General features: G+C 40.3%; 1 protein-coding gene across 1 annotated transcript; it reads left to right on the top strand.

Annotated features, from left to right (window-relative positions):
* Positions 1-5,987: 5,987 nt before the first annotated feature.
* Positions 5,988-11,447, top strand: LOC128982541 (uncharacterized). Its single transcript, XM_054401496.1, has one exon. The coding sequence runs from the start codon at positions 5,988-5,990 to the stop codon at positions 11,445-11,447; it is 5,460 nt and encodes a 1,819-aa protein (XP_054257471.1).

The following is an 11,447-nucleotide window of genomic DNA, read 5'->3' on the forward strand; positions in this document are numbered from 1 at the left end:
GTTTTTTAACGTATTTCTTATGGAAAATTAACATGTAACGACAAGCAAACTAGAAGTAAACGTCAGTAGGTGAAATATGGGCGTTTGGCGACAGAAAAAGCATTTATGTCACTTCTAGGGTAGCTACGGAGCTGAAATTTTGTGTAAAGGTTTGTCTGGGTACCAAACCACCCAGAAGGTCCCAAAATTTGGTTTTTCCAACTGAAACCCGCTAAAAGTAATTCCGTAAAACCCTAGTTTTTTCGGGAAAAACATGTTTTTTTAAAACTGCTGTAGCTCGAATACGGTAAGAGCTAGAAACGATTTGAGGGAAAATCGTAGGTTCAGAATTAAATTTTCTACAAGACAGTTTTCTCAGAGAAGGAGTCATATCGAAAATCTTACTCCTACACCTTCAAAAAACGCTCTACTTCCAAAAATTGTAAAAATTCTTGATTTTTTTAAGTGTTTTTAATTTTTAAAACGACTTTTCGCACATATATTTCTACTTTTTATGCTCCCAACGTTGAAAGGAAAGTCCCTGGAGTGACCTTCTATAACTTTAACCTACTAAAAAAAATTCAAAATTGCGGATTTTCAATCAAAAAGATCGTTTTTTAACGTATTTCTTATGGAGAATTAACATGCAACGACAAGCAAACTAGAAGTAAACGTCAGTAGGTGAAATATGGGCATTTGGCGACAGAAAAAACATTTTTGTCACTTCTAGAGTAGCTACGGAGCTGAAATTTTTTCTGATGGTTTGTCTGGGTACCAAACCACCCAGAAAGTCCCAAAATTTAGTTTTTTCCAACCAAAACCCACCAAAAGAAATCCCTTAAAACCCTAGTTTTTGGGAAAAACACGTTTTTTTAAAACTGCTGTAGCTCGAAAACGGTAGGAGCTAGAAACGATTTGAAGGAAAATCGTAGGTTCAGAATTAAATTTTCTACAAGACACTTTTCTCAAAGAAGGGGTCATATCGAAAATCTGACTCCTTCACCTTCAAAAAACGCCCTAATTCGAAAAATTGTAAAAATTCTTGATTTTTTTGGTGTTTTTAACTTATAAAACGACTTTTCGTACATATATTTGTACTTTTTATGGTCTTAACGTTGAAAAGAAAGTCCCTTGAGTGACCTTCTATAATTTTAACGTACTAAAAAATTTAAAATGGCGGGTTTTTATTCAAAAATGTACTTTTTAACGCTTTTTTTAACGTATTCCTTATAGAAAATTAACATGCTTATACACGCAAACGAGATCGAAATGTAAGTAGGTAAATTATGGATATTTAGACCAATACCATTCTAAACCCCCCCTCTTTCATCCCCATTAATAAAATGTTACCATTAGCAACAGGGTGCAGCACTATTATTTTTTTTAATCTATGACAATAGCTAATTTGCATCCAAAAGGTGAGTGAGCGTAGCGAACGAGCTAACCTGAAGGCAAGTGAGCGCAGCGAACGAGCTAGCCTGAAGGCAAGTGAGCGCAGCGAACGAGCTCCAACCCACAGGTGAGTGAGCGCAGCGAACGAGCTCCAACCTAAAAGTGAGTGAGCGTAGCGAACGAGCTAACCTGAAGGCAAGTGAGCGCAGCGAACGAGCTCCAACCTAAAGGTGAGTGAGCGTAGCGAACGAGCTAGCCTGAAGGCAAGTGAGCGCAGCGAACGAGCTCCAACCTAAAGGTGAGTGAGCGTAGCGAACGAGCTAACCTTAAGGCAAGTGAGCGCAGCGAACGAGCTCCAACCTACAGGTGAAGAGCGCAGCGAACGAGCTCCAACCTAAAGGTGAGTGAGCGTAGCGAACGAACTTCAACCAGGATGTGATTGAGCCATGCGTTTAGCTTTATTTACCATCTCCACCCTAAATTCGTGTTTAAACCTGAAACTTTACCTTATTTTCCCTATTTTTGGTGATTTTTACTGCGCAAGGGGTCCATCCTTCATGCCGATAATTTTTCCAACCCCCCGCCCTCTTTATGAATTACCTAGCAAATGTAAAGTTATAAGTTTTAAAAGCAAAAAAATTCACAAACAAAATCCTGTCCCCCGAGGAACATTCCCACTTACCCCCAACCAAAAAAGGGGGCCTGGGGGCGGAGCCCCCAGCGAGCACAAGGCGAGTCTAATTAAATATACAGCCGCATGTGTAACTCACTGACTGACTGATCAGGTATACAAATTCTAACATACTTCTAGAAGAGCTAGGGACGTGAAATTTGGCACGATTATAGGTCTTGGCCCAAAACCACCCAGAAAACTTCTAAAAGTTATAATTTTTTATTTTAACCCCCCAAAATAATTCAAAATGGCGGATTTTTTATAAGTACGAAAAAGAGGTTTTTTTAAAACGTTTGTTGTGATTAAACCGTTGGTCTAATCAAAAAACGGAGAACACTTACAGTATTTAGAATTAAATTAGCTACAATTTAGTAACATAATGTTTTTTTCCATCTCCACTCCTTCGCCCTTATATTTAGCTCTAAACATCAACTTTTGGTATTTTCCCTCATGTTTTTTTTTCTATCGTCTGTTGGGGCTCAACCGTAGGCTTGATCAAGAAACGGAGAGCACCTACGTTCCTTTATTTTTGACTATCTACAACTTTGTAATTTAATATTTTTTCCCATCTTCACTCCTTCACCCCCAAATTCACGCTTAAACTTGGAATTTTTCCTTTTTTCCCTGTTTTGGGGGGGGGATGGCTGCTCTGGAGTAGGTTAAAAAACGTTTTGGGCATGTTTGACCCAAGACTTATTTTTACATATGTCTAAAGTTTATTCTTAACCGATTGTGGAATTTTTAATCACTCTTCTCAAGCCTCAAAATAGGGGGGGATTATTTTAGTTTTTAAAAAATCCCGATTTTTAAGTTTTCCTTCAATTTAAAATTACACAAACGTAAGATTATATAAAATCTAACTAATTTTTTTTATACAAATTTTCATAGTGTACATTTTGTTCCATTGCGACTTTCACGTATCTTCCCTCCAAACCCCTCTAAAAACACCATTTTGATAGTTGTGTCCTTAGAATTTAAGGATAAGCCCACTTACCCACTCATATTATTAGAGCTAGAACTTTGAAATATGTTAGTGGCGACAACCAAAATCATGTTACCCCCTTTAACTCCATGGATTATACATTTATTGTTATACTTATTTAACTAAAATAAGCTTTACAGTTAATTAAGCATCTTAAAAGAACACGACAAAAACACGCTTTTTTACACGGCTATAACAAAAAAACTGTAAGAGTTAGCAAAGATTTGAAATGATTGCAATCTAAAATTTAAGAGGCGGGCATTAGATTTTCTACAAAATCCTTTACGGCGTTTTCCAAGAGTCACACCCCTTCACCTAAAAAAACTCTAAAAAAACAACAAAATTGGTAAATTAGTTTCAAGTTTTCAAAGGTTTTATTTTTTCCTTACCTAAGAATTTTTTTATCTAATATTATTAATGCTTTGTACTCTTCTTTGTTTGCCTTAAATTTCAACCACTACATGTTTTTTCGTAGCTTTACCCCCAAAATTTAAGTTTAATGTCAAAATTTGGTGCTCTAACAGTTTTCCATGTTATAAGCTTAAAAGTGGCTGACTTCAGTGATAGTTTTTCAACCATTTAGAAACACGATTACCAAGTTACACCAAGTTACGGGGTAATGACAACTTTGTTAAACGGCTATAACTAAAAAAAAAAAACACTGCAAGGGATGCCTTTTCATGGTCAGGAATTAAATTTCCTACAAAACTCTATTAAACTCTATTATGCGCATTGTAAAATATTACTCATTTGTAAAAGTAAAAAATGCAGCAAACAAGCATGTTAGACCCATTCTAGTTATTTAGTTTATTAAACGTAGCTTATCATTATTAACTAGTTTATGTTTTGAATACCTCTATTTCTGCGTAGCTTAAACGAATTGGTGAATTAATTGTATCTCGTATTTCTCATTGTGTAGCAATTTTCCGTTACGAATGACTGTACATTTCACCTAGTTATCAATATCAAAAATTGTACGTTAAAGACCGTAGACCATGTGAAATAATAAAATGCTTAAGCAATATTATCAAACTATTTAGTACACGTACGTGCATGGTTAGAAAAAAAACTGTTACTAAACTATTGAATACCTCTATTCCTGTGTAATTATGATTAAAGTTGATGGATTAATATTGTATAGTACTAAGGGACCGAACATTCCTCTTGGTGTTTAATTTGCAGTGGACGTTAAAAAACACATAGGCTTTCATATGTCCTTGATATTATAAAATACAGTCTAAAATATGTAGCGAAACAAATTGCCGTTAGACGCATCGTACTGTTTTGTTTTAGGCCTAATACGGTGTTAAGTTTATTCAAAACTAATGAATTCCACTGGTTAATCTACTCTTAGGAATGAGTTATTGTTAAAATAAAACGGCGTAATAAATAGTAAAAACTCAAATAAACACTCCAAAAGTGGTTTTCTGCTGTATAATGTAGTTTCAAAGGCTGAATTTAAGACAAAAAATGGCATAGCCTTTTCTTTATGCTGTTGAGTTTAAGCAATATTGTCAAACTATTTGCTCGAGTGTGATTATAAAAATGTTAATTACGAACTATTAAACTACGCTAAACCTATTTAGCGATAGTATGCGGAAATGTATCATCATAATTTGTTTAAATTTTTTCTCATAAGCTCATATTGAAATAGTTTATATTTACAATTCAACCTAACTGAACTCATAGCAATCATCAAAATAGCAAAACTCATATGATAAACTTAAGCAGGAATCAAAAGTTATGTACCATTCGACATTAAATATTTCTTGACAAAAGAAAACTCTTTACGGTCTTATCAATATTAAATGTGTTCGGATTTCAAAACTGTTGAACACAACCGTCACAAAAATCATCTTGCTTTTAGCTTTAAAATAGCTGAGAACTTAACCAATTCAGTCTATTTAGTGTCAAAATTTGTCGAAAGTATTGTATTTTTATGAGCTAGGCTAGGTTTAAAATACCTAACTTATTCTATTATGTATTAGTGTAAATTAAGGGTATTAGATATTATTTCATCGAAATAAAATAATATGTTATACTGCGTATTCATTCATGTTGCTAGCCAGACGCCGTCGACGTCATACCCCCACCACGGAGGAGGAGTGGGGACGCTTTCTCTTCGCCGCGACGCCGCCACCGAGCTCATTCGCTGTTCAGACAGGCACTGCATCGTACCGTTGTATTCTGCTCTTCGTCCCTTCATTTCAAACTGCATAGTTGTTCACAATTTTTGCTGACTACTATCGTTTTAGTTGTCAGTGATCTTTAATTGTTGTGATTTGTGGTTTTAGTTTCGTTTTCGCCTAGTTGTAGTCAGAAGTTTTGTTTGTTCGCTGGCTACTTTCCATATTAGTAGTCTGTGAGTCTTTTTATAGCTTTTAGGTATTGACATTGGTATTAAGTGGTTTTAGTTTAGAATCCACTTTCGTTTTTTTATTATTATTTAGTTTTAGTTGTTGGTTAGGGTAATTTTTGTTTGCTGGCTACAGTTATTGTCAGTGAATAATTTTAATTTTAGTTTTTGGTTAGGGTGATATTCTTTTACTGGCTACTTTCACAGCCAGTGAATAATTTTAATTTTAGGTTTTGGTTAGGGTGATATTCTTTTACTGGCTACTTTCACAGTCAGTGAATAGTTTAATTTTAGTTTTTGGTTAGGGTAATATTCTTTTACTGGCTACTTTCACAGTCAGTGAATAGTTTAATTTTAATTTTTGGTTAGGGTAATATTCGTTTCCTGGCTACTTTCATAGTCAGTGAACCGTTTAATTTTAGTTTTTTAGGGTAATAGTATTAACAAGTCTACTTTATTGAAATACTGCGTGGTTTTGGTTATTCTTTTTAGGGTTGGGTAAATTTTCTGGCTTATCTTTCGTCAGTTAATCCAAACAGTTACGTTCTAAGTAGTTTGTCGAACTAGGTTTTGCTAAGTTTTGTTTATTATTCTGATAATATACGATGGCATTCAGCTGTGTCGTTAGTGGTTCGTTTAACCAGAGTGATCGTCAGCGATTCACTTATAGTAGGAATGCTCAATGTGTGGCTAATTCTGCCTGCGCACTGGCTTGGAAGTTTCTTGGCAAAGATTTCTCGACTTCAGCCATTGATACAATTTTAATTAGCGGAGATGCTTTATACAGATCTCTTCGCAGCGAGGATTGTGTTGGTGGTAATCGATTTTTGTTTCCTGACGAACTTCCAAGTGAGTTTGTTGTGGCAGATCATCAAGTTGCCATTGCAGAAATAAAGTATGTGTACGATGCACTGTACCCGCTTACTCGCGATCTTTTGGACGTTAGTATCTTTGAACTTTCTTGTGAGTTGGAAGTACTAATGCTGAATAAGTCCAATCAATTGGGGTTTTTATTCACTGGATTGAATGTAACGGTCGGGTTTTGGAGATGTCAAAACCGTCTGTTTTTATTTGATCCACATGCTGTGAATGAAGAGCGCCAACATGATTTTCTCAACGACTCTAACAACTTGGCAAGACTATTTACCTGTGAAAGTTACTACTCTTTGGCGTCATTGTTACTGTGCAATACAGTTTTTGATTATAATGTACGGCAGTTTTCTATCACACAGATTTCGTTTTGTTTGGTCGATGGACCACTTTCAGCCAATCTAAGCGTGTTGCACCTTTCGCAATGTCCCAGTCCTGATTTCCTCAATGAATGCACACACGATCCCGATCCTCACTGTCCAAGTCCTGACTTCTTTAACGATTCTGTAAATAGACCCATTCCAGAGTGTCACAGTCCCGATCCCAAACTGACATCCCTCTACCCAATTGTGGTAATATCACCTCTAAGAAAAATAAAATCCCTTCCTGATCTCAATACTACTGTTAATGTTGGTGGACGGCCAAAAAAATTAAAACGTGGTCGCCCCAAAAATCTTTCCACCACTAGAGAGGAACAAGTACAAGCAGCTAAAAAGAAGTACGCGGAAACTCATAAGGAAAAAAATCTATCCGATTCTCAGCGTTACCGGGAAAATAATCCCGAGAAAAGGAAGGAGACTGCAAAACGTTACAGTCAAACACACCCCGAAGTCCACAGGGAAGCTGTACAGCGGTACAGCCAAACAAATCCTGAGGTTAATAGGGAGGCTGTTGGACGATACAGTCAACATAATCCAGATGCCTCTCGGCAAAGAGTTAGCATTTTTCGGCTAAAAAATCCTATGCTTTCTGAGCTTCGTCATTTACCAGCTGCACTTGCTAGACATATTTCTCATGACGGTCCTATGGGGTCTTGGCAAGGGGAGCTATTGGACAATATTCCTGCTTTTAATCTGAAAAAAGTTAGTCTGTGGGATAATTGTATTTTCAAGTGTACTTACTGTGGTGCTCGACTTTTTGAAGAGGAAAAGTGTAGGAAGAAGTGGTGTTGTGGTCAAGGGGCAAACAACGTTCTTAACCTACAGCCTCTCCAAGAATCGTTTTACTCAGATCGCCGTTTTCTCGATAGGGCTCGTGCTTACAACGACCTGTTTGCGTTTTGTGCATTGGAAGTATCCGGTGGGTACAGGCACCCAAGTGGTCTTTCTTTTTTCAAAATTGAAGGGAGAATGTATCACCAGGTTTACAGTCTGTCTGACCCTGGTCAAAAGTTTACAACTAAAGCTGGAGACATTCAGTTAGTAAACCGGTCTCGTCTGTACCTCGATGACGGCGAAGAACGTCGAAATATTGCCTTGGGTAGATCGCTTGATGGTAATGTTATCGACTCTATTACTCAGTTTCTATCACAAGTAAATCCATACGTTGTTCATTATCGGCGTTTGGGCAGTGAACCAGCTGTCAACGCTCACTTGGATTTCCAAGTAACAAGTCGATCTACCCATGGTCCTGTTTTAGGTGACAGGCACACAGGCGTTGAGGTGCACGCAGTTCTAAGCACCGAGGAAACTGTTTACGAGCCTCGCAAGCTAACTATATGGAAAAATGGATCTGGAAGACCAACTTCAATAAATTTGTTCAGCCCTCTCATGGAACCATTTCAATATCCTCTGCTCTATCCACATGGCACTTTGGGCTGGCACATAGGACGCCTGAACAATTTTAATAACAAATTGTCTCAGTACGATTATTCACGTTGTCTTTTACTATCAGATCCCCGGTTTTCACATCTCGGCCGGCTGTCCCAAGCTTGGCAGGTGGAAATGTATGCAAGATACGAGGATGAAAGGCTTAATTTCATTAAGTTCTCGCAGACTAAGTCGGCAGAAAATGCCATGAGGATAGGGCCGTTGGATGAAGTTGAGGCGGTGAATCGTGGCGGACGTCAAGTGGTGAACGATATTAACAATGATGAAACTGTTCAAGGGGAGGGTGGAATACAAGCTGGTAAAGTTTACCTCCCAAGTTCATTCACAGGGGGGCCGAGGTATATGAAATTACGTTACGAAAATGCTATGGCTTTAGTATCTCGCCTCGGCTTTCCTACGTTTTTCCTTACATTTACCTACAGTGCAACTTGGGAGGAAAACAAAAAGGCTTGCCCTCGAAGCAGCGGTCGCAGTGATCCCAGCACCGCCTGCAGAGTGTTCTACATCAAACTTCTGGAACTCCTCCGAGATCTACGCAGCGGAGCTATGTTCGGTCGTTCTGTTTACATAGTCCACGTCATCGAGATGCAGATGCGGGGTCTTCCACATGCCCACATCGTGTTTAAAATCGAAGGCGATGGCCCTGTTCAGGCTGCTGACATAGACTCCCTCATTCGCGCTGATATTCCATCTCCGGAGGAGGCAGGAGGTCGATTAAGGGCGTTGGTTCTGCGGCACATGATTCACGGGCCTTGTGGTACAGATCACAGAACCGACTTCCCTTGCTGGGACACCGACAAAGGTAGCTGCTCTAAATTCTTCCCCAAACCTCCCTGTGAATCAACCCATGTAGACGAGAGGGGTTTTGTAAAATATCGGCGTGATTATGGTAATGAGGGGAGTATAACTTCAAGAAACAGATCGATTCCTGTGCATGACGGCTGGGTTGTACCGTATAACTCAGCATTGCTTCTAAAATATGAGGCACACATCAACTTAGAGGTAGCTTCCACTCGACGAGTGATTAAGTATCTATTTAAATATCTAATGAAGGGTGGCTCGCTTCAGAACGTCAAAGTTACTCCTTTGAGTAAACAAGACGATGAAGTCGAGCACTATGTGACTAAGCGTATGGTGGGAGCCAGTGATGCATGCTGGCGTCTCTTGGATTTCCCAATATCAAAGTCTGAGCCCACCGTTGAATGTCTCCCTGTTCATCTAGAGGGAAAACAGAATGTGTGTTTTCGACCTAACAACTTGACACACGCCACTTCTGGAGCTACCTCTGACTTGATCTTTTATTTCAATAGGCCTCGTGACCCAATGTTTGACAATTTGACGTACCAGTGTTTTTTTGAACAATACATTGTTCACAGCAAACGTCCAAGTAGTGCTGAGGTTTACGAACATCCAGACGGTAAGCACTTCTTAACTTCCAGAAAACGTGGCCAAAAGATCTGTCGACTCTTCTGGGTTTCACCAAACAGGAGTGAGCAATATTTTCTTCGGCTGCTGCTCATGATCATACCATGCCGTGGTTACGCCGATCTGCTCACTCGAGGTGGTGATGGTTGCACTACATTCCAACAAGTAGCACGCACCCTCGGTTTGGTTGAAGATGAGGACGAGTACCACCAGGCACTGAAGGAAGCTGCTCGATTTATGGTCGGCCCGAGGCTCCGCTCTTTCTTTGTTCTACTTTGTAACATGGGAGCTCCCGCGGCCCTCTTGTGGGATGCTTTCCGGGATACATTGTGTGAGGACCATTTGGAGCGGAATCCTCTTGATCACGACGTTGCTTTCAAGCTGGGTCTGATTGAAATCGATCGAAGTCTTCGCCGTCAGGGGTCCTGCTTGGCCGACCACGGTCTGCCCATTGTAGATGACGACACGACCGAATTGGGTAGGAAACTACTCATCTACGGTGAGAATCAACAGAGATCACTAGTAGATGAGTGGGAACCAAAGCTTTCCAACGACCAGAGAGTGGTGTTTGATTATGTAAGATCGATATTACATGGCCAGGTTGGTAGTCGGTCCATAAAACTTATCTTCCTCGACGGACCTGGCGGCTACGGCAAGACCTTCTTAATTCATGTGATCCTCGCATACGTTCGTAGTCTTAACAGGGTTGCTATTGCTGTCGCTAGCTCCGGCATTGCTGCTGGTAGTCTGCCTGGTGGCACGACAGCACACAGTATGTTTAGGCTGCCACTTGATCTCGGCGATGGCACTGGGTATTGGAACTTGACCAACGGATCTCAGCGTGCAGAACTCATCAGAGCAGCCCAGCTCATAGTTTTTGATGAGGCCCCGATGGCTCACCGGTACATTTTTGAAATCATCGACAGATCTCTGCGTGACCTTATGAATTCACCTGAGCCATTTGGGAACAAGATCTTCCTCTGCTGCGGAGATTTCCGTCAGATCGCACCAGTTGTAGCTAAAGCTCGTACTCCAGCAGACATTGCTTGTGTATCACTGTGTGCGTCATCTCTGTGGTCAAGCTTCAAAATCTTTTCCCTGTCCACCCCTCACAGAACTTCTGGCTCCACTGCGTACTCTGAGTTTCTCCTTAAAGTAGGCAATGGAACAATTAGATCTGTTGATTTTGAAGAAGGCCGTGGCTGCTCAAGTCTGATTCCTTTGAGCGGTATTAGATATGTGACATCACTACACGATTTAGTTGACTTTGTATTCCCCGTTTGTGACCTGAGCCATACAGATAGAATCGCTGGCCGGGCTATTCTTTCAACCATGAACGCCAATGTCCAGCAGATCAACAACACTGTTCTCAACCTGACGGACGGCTTCGTTCATGAGTTGAGAAGTGCTGATTCTGTGGACAAGGAGAACGACGATGGTATGGATGTAGACGTTCACTTGTTGAACCAGGCTACTGGCAAGGGCGTGCCAGACCATGTCCTGCGACTAAAGATTGGCTCCATGTGTCTCGTCATGAGGAACCTGAACATTGACAGCGGACTTGTTAACGGCACTAAAGTGATCGTGACCGCTATTAGACCTCGTCTGATCACAGTGCGACTTCCTGGACAACGCGATCCGATTTGTATTCCCCGGATTCAATTCGTTTTCCCGTTTGTCGAGGGGTCTCCGCTTCGCGTCCGCCGTCTTCAGTTTCCTCTCATGTTGGCCTATTCCATGACTGGCCACAAAAGCCAGGGCCAGACGATTGATCGTGTCGGAGTCGATCTTCGCAGTGACTGTTTCACGCATGGTCAACTGTACGTCCTTCTCAGTAGAGTCAGACATCCTGACGACATCGTTGTTCTGGTCCATCCTGACAGGGTCCACGAAGGAGTTGCCTATGCAAAGAACATTGTATACGACGAGCTCCTTCGTTAA

Source organism: Macrosteles quadrilineatus, unplaced genomic scaffold (genome assembly GCF_028750875.1).
Source record: "Macrosteles quadrilineatus isolate MER2022 unplaced genomic scaffold, UCM_ALF_1.0 Scaffold_482__1_contigs__length_60286, whole genome shotgun sequence".
NCBI classification, from domain to species: domain Eukaryota; kingdom Metazoa; phylum Arthropoda; class Insecta; order Hemiptera; family Cicadellidae; genus Macrosteles; species Macrosteles quadrilineatus.